The sequence below is a fragment of the Sabethes cyaneus genome, chromosome 2 (genome assembly GCF_943734655.1).
Source record: "Sabethes cyaneus chromosome 2, idSabCyanKW18_F2, whole genome shotgun sequence".
Taxonomy (NCBI): Eukaryota; Metazoa; Arthropoda; class Insecta; order Diptera; family Culicidae; genus Sabethes; species Sabethes cyaneus.
Window position 1 is genome coordinate 126,998,493 of NC_071354.1, and position 23,720 is coordinate 127,022,212.

General features: G+C 34.0%; 1 protein-coding gene across 1 annotated transcript in view; it reads right to left on the reverse strand.

The window, feature by feature from the left end:
- The window catches only part of LOC128734911 (probable tRNA N6-adenosine threonylcarbamoyltransferase, mitochondrial), a 175,472-nt gene that overhangs the window by 127,139 nt on the left and 24,613 nt on the right, over positions 1 to 23,720 (reverse strand). The window contains exon 2 of the mRNA XM_053829312.1: positions 8,242 to 8,382. Within this exon, the coding sequence (XP_053685287.1) occupies positions 8,242 to 8,382 (141 nt within the window). The remainder of the gene's footprint in view (positions 1 to 8,241; positions 8,383 to 23,720) is intronic.

Genomic DNA, 23,720 nt, shown 5'->3' on the forward strand with positions numbered 1-23,720 from the left:
CGGTCGCGTCGTGTACTGAGTACACGGCGAATAATACTGCCTATATCTCAGGACGGGCATGAGATAGAAGGTTGCGCTTTTCGACAAAGTTGTTTATCTATTTAAGACGCATGTGGAAACGAACAATAAAGTTTGAGAACTGATTCACTAGATGGCGCAAATAGCGACCAAAATAAATGATTCTAGAATCTCGATACTAGAATCTCTAATATCTCGGGACTGAGAAGAAATAGAAGGTTGCTGGCTTTTGCAAAGTTGTTTATCTGGACGAGATCAATCTGACTGCGGACAACAAAATTCGAAACTGATACGATAGATGGCGCTTATGAGCATATTTTTTTGGAATATCTCAGAGTCGTGACGAGATAGAATGTTACTGTGTCCTACAAAGTTATTTGTTCGAACAAGACACATTTGGTAAGGTACAACAAAGTTTGAAACTGTCTCACTAGGTGGCGCACGTGGTCAAATTATAATCTTATGATGATATCTCATGACCATGATACGATAGAAGGTTCCGGTTTTTGACAAAGTTGTGTGTCTAGACAAGACGAATTTGAAAATGATCGATTAAATTTGGATCTGTCCCGTTAGATGTCGCAGTTGGTAAAATAATATTTCTTCTTGAGATATCTCACCTTATGTTGAATAGACGGTAAAATGGCTTATCTGGTCTGGAAAAGAACACCCAAATGTTTGCAAATAGTATTTTCTTGGCGATTTTTCCAAAACAGATTTTGTAAATCATCGACAATGTTGACAAACTGAATAATACACATATCTCACCTAGAGATACATGATACTTATTCAACTTACCCAAGTAGCACACTTGATATAGACTAATCTCAAGTTGTTAGTCTTGACCTTGGAATGAGGTCATACATATATTAATATTTTTTTGAAACGATGGTTCTACAATTGATAAAGGGACGGTAGGGGAAAGAAATGGAAATCGTTTCAAAAAAATACACTTGATATATTTATTTATATCAATTTATTAATGGCTCTGATGAGTTATATAGCAACCAGGTATACAGTTTTATGATGAGTATCTGTATACAAATGAGTATCATGAATGAGAGTGCACTTCAGTCGTGTTGTCGTGTTAGCAAAACAAATAGCTTTGGTTTTATCATCACGCACACGTTAATAGGGTAAAGAACTAGTTTTAAGCAGTCTAAGCGGGTCACTGATTGTTTTACCTTATTACAAGCGATGGGTTGACTAAGTGGGGGATATCAGCATACCAATCTTCTTGCTATCTTTAGTTCTTCAAGCTGTTACCATTAGAAGACACTATTGTTGAGCTAAACTTTTGATTTTTCGCTTTAAAAGTTGGAGCGGCGGAACTAATTTCGAGCACACCGATCCCATTTTCACCCGCAAGGTGCTATTTTAAGCAATCCTGAAATCTGAATTTTTTTACGTCCCGTTAAAAAATCCCTCGAACTTTTCCCCCTATTCAGTAAGTTCGCGTTCCTATCCGCGACCTACTAATCGGCATATGATGCGTAATCGGCATAGCGTATCGGCATAGATGCGTAAAATGCCATCTGTCTAAATTGTTTATCGGGGCATACACTCACCGCACCGTTCTGCAAACGGTATTCGTCGTCTCTTTTATTCTCTGGTGTTCTTATGGGAAACTGCGAGTTTGACGTCTCACTCGCTGTTCATAAGGATGGTGGGAGAACAAAAGAGGTAGACATATAGCAGTACAAACGATCCGACTGAACAGTGTTGTCAAAGCAAATAACATTGAAACACATCGTTGCTTTATTAAATCACTGAGAAAATCTTCGAAAATTATTGAAAAAGCTATCTTTTGTGTTGTTTTTAATAAAGAAAAATTAATTATAAACATACATTTCTCTTGAAAGTATTGAACCACGTTTTCACCATAGGAGGTTTCAGTTAATTTCAAACTTAAAATTCTTATTTCCAGAACCGAAACAGTGTCTTGGCAACACGATAGTTCATCAGTTGTGCTACAGCTGCTGCTAGTGGTGAACAGGTTCCGTCAATTCAGAATTTGTTTTCAGTTTTGTTAGAAAATAATAAAACTTTTGGCTAGTGACAAAGCCTTAGATAATAGAAAAAAAGTGACTGAATAATATGGTATGTGACAATTGAGTGCTTGACTTTCAGAGTGGTTGTAATCAGTGCTGAAAATTTGATGAATTCGTTAGTAGCGAGGTGGCGATTGCTGAAGAGCAGCTGAAAAATGTACGTTTTTGGACAACAATTTTTAATTCATCATATTTCTTGTCGAAAACCCAGTAAATTGTGTTTGTGTGAATCAAATGTATGGTTAAGTGATTTGTGAAGATGATCCTATCAAATTATTTTGAAAATATGAACAAAAAAGTGCATTTTCGGATCATTTATGTTCAACTGATTAAAATAGGTGACACTTAAGCAGTGTCGTTCCTCGTTCCTTACCCTAATTGCAAGCATCAACGTTGCCATTAAGCCTGCCCGCCAAGTTAGCTCCGGGGTACGATGCTGACCTAACAAGCCAGTCGTCGTAAGTTCGAGTCTCGACTGGGCAGTGCTGCTATAAAGTTAATAGGATATTTGTACTAGCCCCGTGATTTTCCTGTACTCTAGTAACCAGCAGCGAAGTCTATCGATAAAGAAGCGTCAAGTTCTGAAGGACGTTTATACCCATGGTTTTGCTTTGCTGACAAATCTAGATTTTACCAGATTTTTTATTGCATACCAGACAAAGTTCAAAATCTTCTAGATATTTGGTCACGTCCCAGATTTTTGCCAGATTTCTGTTTCTCCGTTCTGCAAACGAGTCATCACTCCTAATTTCAAACAACATTTTGTATCTGCGTTGAACAAACCTGGCAAGACGTTTCCCGAAAAAGTCCTTCCCATAGCCATAAGTCAAATTGATCGCCAATTTTGGCCAGACATTTATTCGTGTTTGTCAGATTTTCGAATAAACCTATTAACGACCCTGGAAAGAAAAGGGACTCAAACACTCTCTAAAATATTTTTGAACAATGTGATGGAAGCGCAGCACGGGTTTCCAGGAATCTTTTCCTGGTGATGTTTCTGGCTAGACGATGTAGACGACAAAATTGCTACGTCAAAAGAATTTTGATCAGTCTGTGCTCTCCATCTTGTCTTTTGATAAAAGTTGAAGCAATGCGTATCAATTGTTTCTGTCAAGAAACCATAAAAATAGCTGTTGATTGGCTGGAATTGACAACGGTTGGTGAATAGGACAACGATGCGTTATCTAACGACTACAGAAACCACTTTGTAGCGAACAGCAGTGTTCTATGTGATCATGGTTCCGCAATATTCCGAAAAGAATTTGATTTTCTCATTATCTCAACCTACTACTGACTTAATTCCGAATTTTATTTACCAGGATCGTAAGTATCTTAACCTGATAAACAACTTTGTCAACATTTAAAGATATTCCAAAAATAACACAGCAAATAAAGATATATTAGCAAGTACTAGTAACTGTGAAGTGACGTATTTAATATACTTTTGAAATGATGATGGTAATTAAAATAATTTTTGCAAGTAACATATTTTGTTATAAAAGTAATTTGCAAGTAACATAATTTGTTATTAAAGCGAAATGTGTCATTCTTAGCCCTAGAGCGGTCGCGCTAGTTTACTGAGTACACGCGTTTTCGAAAAACGCGGAAAAATCATCGAAATTTTAATCAAATCACACCAGGTTTTGGTTGTATTCGAAGATCTACTCTTCCTCTTTCTAATGATGCCAAAATATAGCAAAAAGAAATAAAAAAGTGGTCGAAATTTGCTTGTAAAAATAGTGTGTCCGCGCGCGTGTACTCAGTACACCAGCGCGACCACTAACGTAACTTTTTTGAAATGAAAAAAGTTACACAAGCGGTCGCATCGTGTACTGAGTACACCCAATTCTTTTTTTGCACGGATTTTTTTTTTGCACGACTTTTTTTGCACGGATTTTTTTTTTTTGCCCGGATTTTTTTTTTGCACGACTTTTTTTGTACAACAACAGTTGTACACCCAATTCTTTTTTTACACGGATTCTAGTACGCGGAATTTTTTTTTTTGCACGACTTTTTTTGCACGGTTTCTCGAAATAACACAGATTTTTTTTACACGGTTTCTCGAAATAACACGGTTTATTTTTGCACGGTTTTTTTTTACACGGGACGCATCCCCCGTGTAAGGGGGGCTCCGTAGTCGTAAGGTTACCGAGTCTGCTTTGACAAGCGAGTGGTTGTGGGTTCGAATCTTAGTAGAATCAAGCCATTCGATGTCAAGTGACTTTAGCATGGGTTTATTCTCAGGCCCCTCCATTTACCCTTCCTTCGTGCTGAATTCTATATTTACCCTCTGAAGCCTCTTAACAGTGCAAATGTCCCTCCTATAGTTAAGTGTACTGGTCAGAGGTACGAATGAGTCCTCGCCAGGGACGGCTATAATATGGGATAGTGCTGGCAGCGAGGAATAAGTGGGTAAAGTAGATTAAGCTTTGAAGGAAGGGTAAACCCCAATACACGCAAGCACGCATAAAATTTAATAAGCATATCGCTCACTCAATAGCGATTATAGCAAAAAGAAATGCAGTGCAGGTCATACAGCAAACACCCGGGCGATATTACAATAGATCAACTATACTGGTCGCAGTAATGAGTCCACACATGGAAAAAAAAATCCCCCGTGTAAAAAAAGAATTGGGTGTACAAGGAAAGAGTGAAGTATTCGAGCCTAATGAAAAAAGCAAGCTGTATACAAATGAGTATTAAGAGAGTGCACATCAGTCGTGTTGTCGTGTTAGCAAAACAAATAGTTTTGGTTTTATCATCGCACACGTTAATAATTGCAAGCATCAACGTTGCCATTAAGCCTGCCCTCCAAGTCCGGGGTACGATGCTGGCCCAACAAGCCAGTCGTCGTATGTTCGAGTCTCGACTGGGCGGTGCTGCTACAGAGTTAATAGGATCTTTTCACTAGCCCCGTGATTTTCCTGTACTCTAATAACCAGCAGCGAAGTCTATCGATAAAGAAGGGTCAAGTTCTGAAGGACGTTTATACCCATGGTTTTGCTTTGCTGATAAATCTAGATTTTACTAGATTTTGTATTGCATGCCAGACAAAGTTCAAAATCTTCCAGACATTTGGTAATGTCCCAGATTTTTGCCAGATTTCGGTTTCTCCGTTCTGCAAAAGTGTCATCACTCCTAATTTCAGACAACGTTTTGTATCTGCGTTGAACAAAACTGGCAAGACGTTTCCCGAAAAAGTCCTCCCCATTAGTCAAATTGCCTCCCAGTTGGCCTCGAGATAAGACACTGGTGTAATAAGCCAGTCGTCGTATGTTCGAATCTCGGCTGGGAGAGGCTGTTAGAGTCAATATGATCGTAGCATTCACCTCGCACTGTCCTGTATTCTAACAGCTGGTTGCGAAGTCTGTCGTATAAAAAACAGAAGGTCAAATTTCGATAACGGAATTAGCACCCAGGCAATGCAAAATTGGTCAAATTGATCGTCAGATTTTGGCCAGACATTTATTCGTGTTTGCCAGATTTTCGAATAAACCTATTAGCGACCCTGGGAAGAATAGGGACTCAACCACTCTCTAAAATATTTTTGAACAATGTGATGGAAACGCAGCACGGGTTTCCAGGAATCCTTTCCTGGTGATCTTTCTAGCTAGACGATGTAGACGACGATATTGCTTCGTCAAAAGAATTTTGATTAGTCTGTGCTCTATATCTTGTTGTTATATAAGCTATAAGTTGAAGCAATACGTATCGACTGCTTCTGTCAGGAATCCATAAAAATAGCTGTTGATTGGCTGGAATTGACAACGCAATCACTGGTGAAAAGCATAACGAGGCGTTATATAACGTGTTTTGACTACAGAAACCACTTTGTAGCGAACCGCAGTGTCCCTGCTAGCACAGTTGTTATTAACTAGTTGTGGTAACCGATTAATGACTAAATTCAGTCATAAATAGGTTGCAGCAACCAGAAATGACAAAAGTATGCTACTTGGGGTTCTATCCCAGTAAACCATTTGGTTTGTATATCTGAACGAAAAAGTTATATTTCACGCCATATAAGAACATATATGTACCAAAGTGGAGGCGATATACGTGCGAAAGCTTTGACAATTATTTGTAATTCTTTTTTGCGTAGTTTTTATAACACGCAACTAAATACTCCTGAATATATGATTAAGATATAATCAAATATTGCAATCGTCTATACTGCTTTATAATTCACAGTCATGAATTGTATATGAAGGCACGCACGACTGCAAAACAACTTATTGTTCACTTCGATTTGACATACTCTAATTATTATACAATTCCAATGTGAAATTGACATGAAAACGATTTATTATGAACTTTCTATTACGATTTTGTGTTATCTGGGATGTCATCTTGGTTCCGCAATATTCCGAAAAGAATTTAATTTTCTCATCATCTCCACCTACTAATGACTTAATTCCGAATTTTATTCACCATCAACGGAAGTATCTTGACCTGATAAACAACTTTTTCAAAAACATCAACTTTCTATATCGTCATGGTTCGGAAATATCGCCAAATAAATTAAATTTCACCGTATACTCCATCTAGCGGACTAGTTCTAAACTTTAGTGTTCGTTACCAAATGCGTCTTGGTTTTACAAACAACTTTGTAGTAAATAGCAACCTTCTAGCTCATAACGCTCTAGCTCATAAAAAATTCCTAAATGAAATTAATTTCCTCATCATTAGCGCCATCTGGCGAATCAGTTCCGAACTTTGTTGTATATCACCGGATGTGTCTTAACTAGATAAGAAACTTTGTCGAAAGTCGCAGCCTTCTATCTCTTCACAAACTTGAGCTATTGCCCGCCGTATACTCAGTACACGACGCGACCGCTTGTGTAACTTTTTTCATTTCAGAAAAGTTACGTATGGGGTCGCGCTGGTGTACTAAGTACACGGGCGCAGACACACTACTTTTAGAAGCAATTTTCGACCACTGTTTTTGACGTAGGACTACGTCTTACGGCAAGTTTTGAGATAGGGTGTCATTCCAAAAAATCGAAAAATGCGAGCGTCACGAAAAATGAAAGGTTTTGAGCGCTAATAACTAAGCGGTTTTCCGATCGATTTTCAATATTCTTACACCAATCGATCGCAAAATCCTCTAAGAATTGACCCAAATGAAGAAAAGTATGGATTCTTGATGTTGAACTATTGAAAAATTGAAAATAATGAACCTATGTTTTACCAGAATTCTCGCTTCGTGATTGGTTGGAAGATTCTTTACAATGATCTAAACCTATACCAATTTGATATCTGTGCTTGGGAAGTAAGCCAAAACAAGTGACGAAGTTTCCTCATTTCAACAAGATTTCTTATCACCGCGGTTAAACCTAGACCATTTTGATGTCCTTGCTTGGGAAGTACGCCAGAAAGAGTGTTAAAGCCCCCTCGTGCCAACAGATTTCTTACGAACGTGATTAAATCTAGTCCAATTTGATGTCTGTGTTAGGGAAGTATGACAGAAAAAATGACACAAGTTCGTTGTCTCAACAGATTGCAAATTCTTTACTGCGAGACGATTAAACCTAGGCGAATTTGATATCTGTGTTGGAAAAATGTGCTACAGCTGTAGTGTTCGGTTACAATAGGACTCTGTATGAATACGCATGCTTGCCATTTCATTGTGAAGTGTAGTGAAAAGATGTGCTGTTGATAAAATAGGATTGAATTGGTAAAATCCCTTCAACGTGGAGTACCATGGGTAATAAAAAACAATCTTTAATTTCAGTAAGGTAGCAGGAAAGCAATAGTTTGTGTTCTTGATTTTGTGTTTTCAAATGCACAATCTTTTGAGAATTGAACGTATGCAATGTTACTACTTTGATAAATGTTACATACAACGCATGTAGCATGTTTATATGTTGCATAAAGCATGTATACATGAAGAATCGAATGATTACAAGCATGAATACATGCTACTATCACTACAAAGAGACTTACGTAGTCCTGCGTCACCTTTATATGCGGTCGTGTACAACACAACCCCTCTGATTTTTATTTCTTTTTGCTATATTTTGGCATCATTAGAAAGAGGAAGAGTAGATCTTCGAATACAACCAAAACCTGGTTTGATTTGATTAAAAATTCGATAATGTTTTCGCGATTTTCGAAAACGCGTGTATTCAGTACACTAGCGCGACCGCTCTAGGGATATAAAACTTTATCTTACCTTAAATGACTAATCTGCTGTGAATGAATATATTCACCAAGAATTTGTCCATCACTGCTGACGATAGCGGACGCACTATCATCACAACTTGTTTCTATACCCAAAATAAAAGGTCTTTGCGCATTATTATGGCACGGTCGTCTAAAACAAAAAACATAGAATTATGTTGTTACTAATTAATTAATTTATATAGTTTTCATGTGTCTGATTGTAACGGTAGATCCAAGCATGCTGTTGAATAAAAAATCAGAAGGGTTGTGTATAAGATATGTATCATGTATCACCTAGTGTATAAAATCCAATGTGAATCATTCATTTAATTTAAACTACTAACAAAGAGCCGGATGATAAAACGGGCATGGTCTACTTCTCCTATAAGGTTCCCACGGCAAAAACAAAGCAAATGGTTGTATTCATACGGCATAAAGAATGGAAAGAATAATCTGTACTCTACTTTTAGAAGCGAAGAAGTGAGTGCGACAATGCGTGGAATATTCAATTTGGATCATAATTAATCTATTTGCTGCTCAATCATTAGGTAATTTACAAAAGCTGAGATTGATATTTTGTCATGTGCGAAACACATTGAAAATCGTAGTGAAAACGTGCAAAAAGGGAGTGTTGCAATGAATATGTTGGAGAACTAAGGGGTAAAATGTCCAGTCGGAGAAAATGCGGCACTGTAATATTGATTATTATTATTATTATTGTTATTATTATTATTATTATTATTATTATAGAGTTTTGGCACTTCTCAGCAAAAATGCTGGAAACTTTCACCTACCCTCGGGCTTCTTTATGCCAAGAGGGGTTAGGCTCTGTGGTTCTCATTCACATTTTTTTTGTTGTTACGTCTGCTCCAGCTGTGTTTAATTGTGGTGATTCAGGAACCTCCTCGTAATATTACAGGTTTCAAGAACCACCGCTTTTTGGATATTGTCCAAATTTTTTTGGAGCTCTGGCTCTTCCAGGGAACGTTGTAGGCTACAGGGCACTACTCCGGTGGCTGAGATGACCACTGGAGGTTCCGGTTCGCGACATAGGCCTTCAGAACTGAACGTCGCTACGGTGGAACCAGCAACCGACACCAGGGGCAACCTGTCGGACTTGGTTTGCTCGCGCGAGGCGAGCAAGCTGTTCGTAATGGATCGCAATGTCCTCGTGCGGCAGGAGATAAGTGCCCCGGGGCGAACCGAGCGAACCCGGTCCGGCCACAGGTGAATATCTCCGCCTCGGATAATCGAGTTCAACGGGCTTGAGCCCTAGGCAGTTTCACGTACTTTTTGACTCTCTATTCAGAGTGCTTTTCAACTTTCCCTCACGGTACTTGTTCGCTATCGGTCTCGTGGTGATATTTAGCTTTAGAAGGAGTTTACCTCCCACTTGGTGCTGCACTATCAAGCAACACGACTCCATGGAAAAATTTTCCACCATCAGCGCCGTTCTACGGGCCTCGCAAGGTACGTTCAATCGCTTCCAAATCCGTTTTGGTCCATTTAACCACCCCGAAGCTGTATGTCAACAAAGGCACGGCAAACGTGTTTATCGCCTTTACTTTGTTGCCGGCAGAGAGGAGTGATTTCAAAATACGGTTGACACGATACAGGAACCGTTCCTGCAGTTCTTTCCTGATAGTCGTGTGGTGAATACCTTTCAGTTGCAGGAATCCCAGGTATTTGTACGACTCACCTTCAATCATACTTCGAATTTCTTCCCTTTCGTTGATGCGGAAACTTTCAGCGTCCATTACTTTACCCCGATGGATATTTACGAGACGACATTTGTCGACGCCAAGCTCCATCCGAATATCGTTGCTGAACGTTGTCACCAGCTGCAACAAATGACGCAGCTTCTCCATAGTTTCCGCAAACAGCTTCAGATCGTCCATATAGAAGGTGTGGGTAATTTTTGTACTCGTTGTCCCACTTTTCAATTGGTAGCCATAGCTGCTTCGGTTAAGTGCTTTGCTGAGGGGGTTCATCGCAAGGCAAAACCATAGCGGACTGAATGTATCGCCTTGGAAAATCCCCCTTTTTATGCTGAGAGTTCTGGATCGTAACACCTCTATCCCGTCGGTAGTGTGGAGTGAAGTGTTCCATATTCCCATTGCGTGCTTCATTAACCTGATGATGCCACCGTCTATTTTATTATTATTATTATTATTATTATTATTATTATTATTATTATTATTATTATTATTATTATTATTATTATTATTATTATTATTATTATTATTATTATTATTATTATTATTATTATTATTATTATTATTATTATTATTATTATTATTATTATTATTATTATTATTATTATTATTATTATTATTATTATTATTATTATTATTATTATTATTATTATTATTATTATTATTATTATTATTATTATTATTATTATTATTATTATTATTATTATTATTATTATTATTATTATTATTATTATTATTATTATTATTATTATTATTATTATTATTATTATTATTATTATTATTATTATTATTATTATTATTATTATTATTATTATTATTATTATTATTATTATTATTATTATTATTATTATTATTATTATTATTATTATTATTATTATTATTATTATTATTATTATTATTATTATTATTATTATTATTATTATTATTATTATTATTATTATTATTATTATTATTATTATTATTATTATTATTATTATTATTATTATTATTATTATTATTATTATTATTATTATTATTATTATTATTATTATTATTATTATTATTATTATTATTATTATTATTATTATTATTATTATTATTATTATTATTATTATTATTATTATTATTATTATTATTATTATTATTATTATTATTATTATTATTATTATTATTATTATTATTATTATTATTATTATTATTATTATTATTATTATTATTATTATTATTATTATTATTATTATTATTATTATTATTATTATTATTATTATTATTATTATTATTATTATTATTATTATTATTATTATTATTATTATTATTATTATTATTATTATTATTATTATTATTATTATTATTATTATTATTATTATTATTATTATTATTATTATTATTATTATTATTATTATTATTATTATTATTATTATTATTATTATTATTATTATTATTATTATTATTATTATTATTATTATTATTATTATTATTATTATTATTATTATTATTATTATTATTATTATTATTATTATTATTATTATTATTATTATTATTATTATTATTATTATTATTATTATTATTATTATTATTATTATTATTATTATTATTATTATTATTATTATTATTATTATTATTATTATTATTATTATTATTATTATTATTATTATTATTATTATTATTATTATTATTATTATTATTATTATTATTATTATTATTATTATTATTATTATTATTATTATTATTATTATTATTATTATTATTATTATTATTATTATTATTATTATTATTATTATTATTATTATTATTATTATTATTATTATTATTATTATTATTATTATTATTATTATTATTATTATTATTATTATTATTATTATTATTATTATTATTATTATTATTATTATTATTATTATTATTATTATTATTATTATTATTATTATTATTATTATTATTATTATTATTATTATTATTATTATTATTATTATTATTATTATTATTATTATTATTATTATTATTATTATTATTATTATTATTATTATTATTATTATTATTATTATTATTATTATTATTATTATTATTATTATTATTATTATTATTATTATTATTATTATTATTATTATTATTATTATTATTATTATTATTATTATTATTATTATTATTATTATTATTATTATTATTATTATTATTATTATTATTATTATTATTATTATTATTATTATTATTATTATTATTATTATTATTATTATTATTATTATTATTATTATTATTATTATTATTATTATTATTATTATTATTATTATTATTATTATTATTATTATTATTATTATTATTATTATTATTATTATTATTATTATTATTATTATTATTATTATTATTATTATTATTATTATTATTATTATTATTATTATTATTATTATTATTATTATTATTATTATTATTATTATTATTATTATTATTATTATTATTATTATTATTATTATTATTATTATTATTATTATTATTATTATTATTATTATTATTATTATTATTATTATTATTATTATTATTATTATTATTATTATTATTATTATTATTATTATTATTATTATTATTATTATTATTATTATTATTATTATTATTATTATTATTATTATTATTATTATTATTATTATTATTATTATTATTATTATTATTATTATTATTATTATTATTATTATTATTATTATTATTATTATTATTATTATTATTATTATTATTATTATTATTATTATTATTATTATTATTATTATTATTATTATTATTATTATTATTATTATTATTATTATTATTATTATTATTATTATTATTATTATTATTATTATTATTATTATTATTATTATTATTATTATTATTATTATTATTATTATTATTATTATTATTATTATTATTATTATTATTATTATTATTATTATTATTATTATTATTATTATTATTATTATTATTATTATTATTATTATTATTATTATTATTATTATTATTATTATTATTATTATTATTATTATTATTATTATTATTATTATTATTATTATTATTATTATTATTATTATTATTATTATTATTATTATTATTATTATTATTATTATTATTATTATTATAGAGTTTTGGCACTTCTCAGCAAAAATGCTGGAAACTTTTACCTACCCTCGGGCTTCTTTATGCCAAGAGGGGTTAGGCTCTGTGGTTCGCATTCATATTTTTTTTTTTTTTTTTTTGTTGTTACGTCTGCTCCAGCTGTGTTTAATTGTGGTGATTCAGGAACCTCCTCGTAATATTACAGGCTTCAAGAACCACCGCTTTTTGGATATTGTCCAAATTTTTTTGGAGCTCTAGCTCTTCCAGGGAACGTTGTAGGCTACAGGGCACTACTCCGGTGGCTGAGATGACCACCGGAACTATACGTACGCCCTCAAGGTGCCACATCTGCTTTAACTCCTCGGCCAAGTCGTGGTATTTCGTTATTTTGGCCGAGAATGTTGACTGGACATTGCGATCCAGCGGTACAGCGATGTCTATGAGGGTAACGTGCTTCCTCCTTTTGTCGTAGATCACAACGTCAGGACGATTGGCACGTATAAGGACGTCCGTAATAATCTCACGATCCCAGTACAACTTTATGCAGCTATTTTCCAGAACCGGGCTAGGCAGGTACTTATAGTAGGGTACGTAACAGTTTACCAAGTTGTGCTTCAAGGCGAGTTGCTGGTGCACAATCTTGGCAACTGCATTGTGGCGTCCTAGGTAAGCCGTTTCGGCTAAGGCTGGACAGCCTGCAATCACATGCTCGATCGTTTCCCCTACTGAATTGCACTTTCGACAACGGTCTTCTATATCTTCGTGCAATATGTACCTGCGGTAGTTCTTCGTCGTAATAACCCGATCCTGAATGGCTACCATGAAGCCTTCCGTCTCCGAAAATAGATCACCTCGCACCAACCACGCATTCGATGCCACTTTGTCTATATGCGCTTGCTCTAATTGATGGGGGTGCGTCCCATGTAGTTCCTTTGCTTTCCACGTTTCGACCTTTTCTGGTACGGTTTTTAGGTCGCAGTTCAGCTGGTAATGCTCCTGCGCCAGATGCAGGGCGCTGAACCCGTGGTCTGCTTCACAGACAGTGCGGTAGACAACATGACGAGTCTGACTATCTATGAAATATCTCCGCAACTGCTCGATCTGGGATACGCATAGCGCTTGGATGTCAGTGACACCTCTTCCTCCTTCCATGCGTGGTAAGGTGATTCTTTCGACTGCCGATCTTGGGTGGTGCGAACGGTGCTTGGTTAGCGATACTCGCAAGGTACGTATTATTATTATTATTATTATTATTATTATTATTATTATTATGAATTCATTATCGAAAAATGAATGTACTAGTTGAGTTAAGGGGACATTAACGACTAAAATTTTTGATAGAATCATAATTTTTTTATTTCAGATTTTGATTCTGCAGTCTTTTCCGCTTATTATGATACTAATTTTGTAATGATCCGACCACGGGAAGTGGCCGAAGAACGATCATACACATAAGCATTCCAGTGCGGCGTGGAACAACTTCAGCAGAATAAAACGCCGCTCCGGGAAAACCATGATTTTTACACTTTATGTACCTTTTTCTCGGAACTACACGACGTATTGAAACAAACTTTTTTTTGTTTTGTTGGTAGTAACTTGGCAAAGGCTTTTATAACTTTTGAGCGTCGTAAATAAAACACAGCTTGAGAAAAACGAAAAAGAAAAAAAATGGCTGAAAAAATAAAATTTTGTCTTCTTTTTCTTTTTTCTCTGGCTGTGTTTCGTTTACAAACCTCAAAAGTTATAAAAGCTTTGCCAAGCTATTACCAACAAAACAAAAAAAAGTTTGTTCCAATACGTTGTGCAGTTTCTGAGAAAAAGGTACATAAAGTTTGAAAATCGTGGTTTTCCAAGAGCGGTGTTTTATTCCGCCGAAGTTGTTCCACGCTGCACTGGAATGCTTATGTGTATGATCGTTTTTTAGCCACTTCCATCATTACAAATTTAGTATCAAAATAAGCGGAAAAGACTGCAGACTCAAAATATGAAATAAAAAAATAATGATATTTTTAACATTTTTAGTCGTTTATGTCCCCTTAATGCTTCTAGCACGAAACAGAAATGGAAATTCGAACAACGGAATTTCCGCAAATCGGCCGAAAAATTTTTTTTTCGTAGATTTTTGCGTGGAAAATAATATCGTATATGTTAAAAGCAAGAATAGATTTGGTTTTCATGTTTAAACTTAAAGTAAAAATGCCTAAAATCAATATTTTTTTTGCTCGATTGAAATTAAATCTTTGTTTTTTTGCCCCGCTTTCAGTGGCCCAACACCGGAAGGACAATAACACCGGAAGGACAAATATTTGTAATGGCCTTATTATTATTATTTATTTATTTAAGATGTTTTCAGCCTGCAGCTGGTTCGCCTCTTCGCGTAATATTTTACGCATTCCTACACACCTTTCAGTAGCAACAAATATATTAGGGTAATTGATCTTGAGAGGACCTATTTAGCGAGTTTTATTTATTTATTTATTCGTCGTCATTCAGTCGTAGACCATTGCAGTTACAAAATTTTTGTTAACTAACTAACCTAGAAAAAAAATTGTTTTTGAGCGCACTTCTATTCATAGTCAAATCGATAACTTCGTAATACATGTTATAGCAAGACATCATTCTATTCATAGGCCCATCTTGGGCATAGGTTGTTCTTTGAGTATTTATATAAAACTAGCTGACCCGACAAACTTCGTATTGCCACAAATTAACCTGTGTTGTACATAAATCATGAATCTCGGATGATCTTTGTCACAATCTCGAGTTTTGAAAGCCTCCCAGTGGGCGGCGCTTCCGACGGCGGGTCACCGGCAACACTCGCGACCGTCTCGTCCTGAATGATCTAGTGTTACTATAGATAGTTTTTGTGGTCTTGTATTGACTATTGTTTTATGGAAGAGTCTCGAATTTCTCGTTCGATTAGTTTTTGAGTTTCGCAAAAATTTCTGTTTTATTTGTATGAGAGTCCATATCCCCCTACCACAGGGGTGAGAGGTCTCTATCTATCGTAAAATGAATTCAAGACTCCAAAATCTCCCACATGGCAAATTTGGTTCCATTTGCTTGATTAGTTCTCAAGTTATAAGGAAATTTGAATTTCATTTGTATGGGAGCTCCCCTCTTAAAAGGGGAAGGGGTCGTAATTCACCATAGAAAAAAATTCTGCCATCTAAAACTCCCACATGCCAAATTTGGTTCCATTTGATTGATTAGTTCTCGAGATAAGAGGAAATTTGCATTTCATTTGTATGGAAGCCCACCCTCTTAAAGGGGAGATGGGCCATAACTCACTTTCTAAAGAAGAGAGGGGTCTCAATTCACCATAGAAAAAAATCTTGCGTCCAAAACCACTTACATGTCAAATTTGGTTCTATTTGCTTGATTAGTTCTCGAGTTATGAGGAAATTTGTATTTCGCTTGTATAGGAGCCCCCCTTCCTAAAGTAGGGAGGGGTCCCAATTCGTCATAGAAAAAATTTTGGTCTCCAAAAACACACACATGCCAAATTTAGTTCTATTTGCTTGATTAGTTCTCGAGTTATGAGGAAATTTGAATTTCGTTTGTATAGGAGCCCCCCCTCCTAAAGTGGGGAGGGGTCCCAATTCGTCATAGAAAAAATTTTGGTCTCCAAAAACACACACATGCCAAATTTGGTTCCATTTGCTTGATTAGTTCTCGAGTTATGAGGAAATTTGTATTTCATTTGTACAGGAGCTCCCCCTCTTAAAGTGGGGAGGGGTCCTAATTCATCATAGAAAATATTCTTGCCTTCGAAAACCTTCACATGCCAAATTTGGTTCCATTTGCTTGATTAGTTCTCGAGTTATGAGGAAATTTGTATTTCGCTTGTATATGAGCCCCCCCTCCTAAAGTGGGGAGGGGTCCCAATTCATCATAGAAAATATTCTTGCCTTCGAAAACCTTCACATGCCAAATTTGGTTCCATTTGCTTGATTAGTTCTCGAGTTATGAGGAAATTTGTATTTCGCTTGTATATGAGCCCCCCCTCCTAAAGTGGGGAGGGGTCCCAATTCATCATAGAAAATATTCTTGCCTTCGAAAACCTTCACATGCCAAATTTGGTTCCATTTGCTTGATTAGTTCTCGAGTTATGAGGAAATTTGTATTTCGCTTGTATAGGAGCCCCCCCTCCTAAAGTGGGGAGGGGTCCCAATTCATCATAGAAAAAATTTTGGTCTCCAAAAACACACACATGCCAAATTTGGTTCCATTTGCTTGATTAGTTCTCGAGTTATGAGGAAATTTGTATGGAAGCCCCCCCTCTTAAAGGGGAGAGGAGTTATAATTCCCCTTATAAAGAGGGGAGGGGTCTCAAATTACCCTAGAATAAATTCTTGTTACCGAAAACACCCACATGCCAAATTTGGTTCTATTTACTTGATTAGTTCTCGAGTTTTGCAGAAATTTGTGTTTCATTTGTATGGGAGCCCCCCCTCTTAGTGGGGGGAGGGGTCTCTAACCATCACTAAAACCTTTCCTGGCCCCAAAAACCTCTACATGCAAATTTTCACGCCGATTGGTTCAGTAGTTTTCGATTCTATAAGGAACATGGGACAGACAGACAGACAGACAGAAATCTTTCTTTATAGGTATAGATAAGTTTCTGACTCTTAAAGCACGAGTGGGAGCATAAAAGCACAGAACAGAAGTGGAAGTTCGAACAATCGTTCGAGCAAAACCTGGCATCTACGCTCTGGTCTAAAACTCTACCAATAAGTAAGAACTTTGACGACTTCTTGTTTTGAGTGCACTTGTCATTCAAAATCTCGTCTAAACGAAATTCCTCAACTCGTCTAAATATTTCAGCTTTACTTCGCACATAGGAGTATTTGATGCAAAATGTTGGCCATAAGTCCAAAATGGAAAATGCATGATTTTATCTAAATATCGTTTCTATTATCACAATAGAGCACAAGTCACGTGAGTTGTGCTCTTGCCGGATTGATTGATATTTTGATTGACTGTTATTTTGGATAGCAGTTTTCAAGACGCATCCTATCGCTGGGTATACAAACCTGAAAATCTGAATGAAATATTATTTGTTTAACATAAGTGAGCATTTTCTTCGTAAAGAAGAATATTTTTCAATAATTTTATCCAGCTTTTTACGAGTCGTAATGGCGAACCGTATAATCTGTGTTAGTGTGTTCGTAATATTTGGACAGCATTTTTGACATTTCGTAATTACATCGCACGTTTTCTTTCCGCACGTTCACGTTAAAACTAAAGGAACGTGCGGAAATAAAACGTGCGATGTATTTAGGAAATGTCAAAAATGCTATCCAAATATTACGAACGCCGTCCGCCATTATGGCATGTAAAAAGCTGGATATGCATTTACGTATCCAGCTTCTTCGAGCCATAATGGCGACTGTCATTCGACTCAGTTCGACAAGAACAAAATATATTTGTCATTATGTCTACGTATATATGTATACACGCATGTACATATGCATATACAAGCATAGGCGTCACACACAAACCAATTTTATGTCACATACACAAACCAGTTAGCTCCGCCTAGTTAGCTTCGAGGTACGATGCTGGTCTAACAAGCCATCTCGGCTTGGCAGGGCTTGCTAGTTAGAATCAGTAGGATCGTTGCACTGGCCCCGTAATTTTCCTGTATTCTAACAGCCGGCTGCGAAGTCTGTCGATAAAGAAGGGTAATGTCTAGAGACGGTATAAATCCACGGTTTTGGCTTTTTACACAAACCAATTTAGATTCAATGGATTCAACCGCAATAAATTTTATGAAAAGCTCTGAGGTAACAAGTTTATATATTTTTGGATAGAACTAAGTGTAAATTCGATTATCTGAACAACCTTAAGCGAAACTGAAATAAACTTTTTCTCACCGAAAAAGTCAACAAGAATAACATCACAGAACAGAAGTGGAAGTCCGAAGCCGAACGATTCGGCGATCAAAACTGGTAACAAAGTCTTTTTTGTTTTTATAAAGCATTGCACGCAGATGTCAGTGCGTTTTTTTCCTCCCAGGTTTGACAGTGTTGTGAGGTTTGTTTTGATTACTTATTCGTAAGACCCAGAAGCAAAAAACTGCAAAAAGGGCAAAAATATATATTGTACAGAACTGTTATCATTTTCCTGCTTCGGAAAAGTCGGGTATTTCCGGTTTCCGCAAACAAGTAGTACCAATTACAAGTAATAAACCCACTAGCAATAAAATTAGGTTACAAAGGGAATCAAAACAAAACACACAAAAACGTCAAACCAGAGTTGAGGTTAGGCACCGTGCAAAAGTTTATTTTTCTTTTGGGAAGGTTTCGTATAGAAGCGAATAACAGCAATATAAGCAGAACGCTCGCTGCCAATCGCATAGTAGCTTTCACATGCTTTTGTATGCATTCGTATACGTTCGTGTGTTTTCGTGGATAAAAGTGACTCGCTACCGCCAGGTTCGCTAGTATCTGTAGAAAGTAGCATGTACGTGCTTGGATTTCCACTTCCACTTCTGTTCTGTGATAACATATTAAAGTAAACTTATAGTTGTATGGTGCATTCATATTGTACCGGGATGATGAATTTAAACAATCTAAATATACATTGTAAGCGGTCGGTACCATAAATACAATTGTCTTAGCATTATCAAAACATCAGCACTTAGTCCAGCTTTGAACCCGTTTGAACATCTCTTGAGATTATTTCAAAACTAAAATAAGAAATCATTTGATTTTTAATCAACATGACTTAAATAGAAGTCTTGTAAAAAATGGCCAGCAATTCCCACAGGAATATTTGGAAATACGTTAATTTTATCCCAAACAGATTGGAACAGATTCTTTGCAAAAATACTGAACAATATTATTGTCAATTGCAAGGAAAATTGTACCATCCAAAGTGCGATATCGCTCATAAAAATGCTATTTTAGCTTAAATTGTTTCGGTCTCTTCGGCGCACTTATTGCTTGGAAGATAACGAAAAAGTGCAGCGAAGATACCGAAACGTTTTAAGCTAAAATAGCACTTTTATGAGCGATATCGCACTTTGGATGGTACAATTTTCCTTGCAATTGACAATATCAAGAGAAAAAATTGTGCGCTGCTGTCCGAATACTTTTTTGGCTGATTGTTTCGTGTCAGAGCGCAAATCGCGAAGGCGAGTTTCTCAAAACTGTGTTTCCAAAGTCGATAAGCATGATTTCTCGAAAAAACCACCTCCACCTAGCGGCGTGACCTAGCCTTTCTACTGCCACAATAATCATTATTTAATTTCTCAGGAACATCTATAATTAACTTGACCATATTTTTATATGTCCGTTCCGTATTCCTCAAAATCCTTATTTGCCAGTAAAATTCACAACGTATTGCGTAGAATAATTATATTTTCTTTCCTTGGGTGCGTAAATACTAAGCGTCATTTATGTTATTTGATAAACACCTTATTTAGTTTTATAATCGGTCGGCCTTAACTTTCGGCTTTCAGAGCCACATACGAAACTTGTTTTGAACTGACAATATGAAATATGTGTTCATAGCAGATTTTTTGATATTTTTTTTTGAGTGGTTTTAGCCCAAAGGGTAGATTTTTTTTGATATTTTGATATTAATACCATGCGTTCAAAAGTTAGCATCTTTGAAAAACAAGAGTTCAGAAAAATTATTATTATACTTCACTTTTGAAGAAAAAGGATATCGACAACAAAATGATCAATCTCAAAATTTTACTATTAGTTTGCTTGGCTTCAATTTTGCAATATATCTGAATTAGAAAAAATAACTGAATAGAGCATTAGATATGAAAAAGAGAAATTGAACTTTTTCTTAGCTGGCGCTCCTTCAGATAATTATTTTTGCATGAAAATCAAAACTTGAGTTTCTTTTGAATGTACTTTCATGAAAAGATAGTCATTAGCTTGATCGCATCGTTTTTACAATGTTAGAGGGTTAGGAAAACAAGATGAGGTCGAAAAATAGTGCCAAAGCTGCGCCATAAACATGTTTGAGAATGGGAAATACGATCGATATGATTCCCAGTGCTTGTCTTTTTTTGATTTATTTATTAAAACATGATACATGACATAAGACATCTGTCCTTTAAAATGTCACTAACGAAAACAAATCTTACAAAGTTACTACCGTGCAACGTTTACTTCCTATTTTTCATATAACATTTCTAAGCTCTAGTATCTATGAATTGAAAAGAGCATATATTGATGCGCAAAATTTGTTTGAAATTTGTAAGTATAAATTTATTTGGAAAAATCAACTCACTAGTATTTTTAATCCCATATATAATACTATACCTACATGCTTAAATTAACTTCTTTTCTACGCTTTTTTCTTTTCTTGTATAATTGTGAATAACAGCAAGTGAAGAAAATGACAATTGAAATCTGAAATCAAAGAAAAGAAAACACTTTTCGATTGAATCCCACTATTTATTATTTATTTGCAACAGATATGTAGTTCGCCTACGACGTGCAGGCTTCATCAGTGTCTTATTTCAAAGCGTATACGTATCTGTCGCGATTAAATATTAAGTAGTGGAATTTAGTCGGTAAAAGATTAAATATTAAGTAGTGGAATTTAGTCGGTAAAAGAAGTAATGGAGACATTTTGGACCAACATGGCCACTTCAACATCGGTGCCGGAAGAACATCTGGTACCTGATTCGCGACAAATTGTTTAAATTTTGGGATAATTCATCTTACGGCACATCAAATCACATCATCTTGATAAAATGAGACTATTGAAAGTATAATAAAGACATTTTGAAAGCAAATGAGCACATCACTATCGGATCCGGAACATCCAGTACCTGGTTCAGGGGAATTCTTTGGATTTTGGAATAATGCATCATGAGGCACATCAAATCATATCGCTTTGATCAAAAGACATTGATGGAAGTAAAATGGAGACATTTTGGAACCACATCCAAACAAAATCGTATGGCTCTGAAAACTACAATACATATATCAAACTAATAATGCGTTCTAGAAGCAACCATTACCATTGGAATAAAAACAATCTTATGATGCTAACCTAACAAGCCAGTCGTCGTATATTCGAATCTCGGCTGGGAGGTGCTGCTATAGAGTCAGTAGGATCGTTGCACTAGCCCCGTAATTATCCTGTACTCTAATAACCGGCTGTCAAGTCTGTCGATAAAGAAGGGTCAAGTTCTCAAGACGACGTTTATACCCATGGCTTTGCTTTGCTTTGTGCTGAATCATCCCGTTTTACGGTTTATTATAAATTAAATACCTTATGTACTCTTAAATCACCAATGGGCCACTAAATCCGGGTACCGGATTTTATGCGACTGACAGTGGAGTGGTTATTTGACACCATTGTACTTCCATCAATTTCATTTTATCGATGTTCCGCATGAAGCTTGAGCCCAACAGAAGGCATAAAAAAATGTCCGCCGAACCAGGTACCGGATATTCCCAGAACCGATGCTTATGTGACCATTTGCCTTCAAAATGTCTTTATTATACTTTCAATACCCAGCTAGCACCAACTCGTATATCAATGTACGAAAACTATCGTAAATATCTCCTAACAAACTCAAAATCGTAACTAAAGCTGGATAAAGTGGGATCAAGTTGATTTTCTGTCGTATATAATGATGATGACTGACATACATACGAATTTCAGCACAAAATCGCAGAGTAGTACGGAGCGACTCACGCTTAATCAGATATTATCGTACATAAATACTTATATAGTCGTAACGCTCAAAATTATTCGTAATCACGTATATCGCCTCCAAAATAGTACGGATATGCCAATTTTGCGCATGAAATACGATTTATTTAGCACGTATATCTGTACGTAATGCTGATTTTTACCTTTTTTATACATATGAAAATGCTTGCTGGGTAGTCTTATGGTATCAAGGTGATGTGATTTGACGTTCCGCAAGATGAATCATCCTAAAATTCAAAATTGCCCCCAAGTACCGGGTAGTTCCATTAGTGTTATTTTGCCAAGCCGATGTGATTTGATGTGCCGCAAAATGAATTATCTCAAAATACAAAAATGTCCCCGGAGACAAGTGGTAGATGTTCCACAGCCGACGCTGAAGCGGCCATTAGTCAACAAAATACTCCGAAATTTACCTTGGGTGTCAGTTTTGGGTCATAACTTTCAAGCGAGGCAAAGAAAATGAAGTTCGGATTGAAAATGGATGAAAAAGAGCAAGCTCCAAATTTGGGTTGTTTTTGATGATGCTTTCGTTTAGATGGACCGATAATACAAATTAATTGGGGAATCAAACGACATGCATTGTTCAACGGGAGCAAACCATTTGAATTTATAAGAAGCAATAAATTGAAATAACTTACAGAAGACAACTATACAAAAACTTTTTAAATTAGGAATATCGTAAAAAAAAGAATTCATAACTACATATTTCATCACTTTACCCACTGTCCAGGCAGATTAGACAAGACACAGGGGGATTAAAATACCCAACTTTTGTTTTTGTTTTGGTTTGACTGAACGAACTGACAGATTCAGTTGGTTCGACTAGTTGAATTTCACAACGGAGACAACAGCTAATAATAGTAAAATTGTAATAAAAATACAGTGTTTAATTACTTCCTGTTTAATACTTCCAACCAGCAAGTGGGAACAAAACCAAAACTGATAAATGCAATACGGACAATATGTAGAATCTGACAGCCTCACCAGTCCCTAGTGGCGAGACTGGAGCATTTAGACGAGTTGG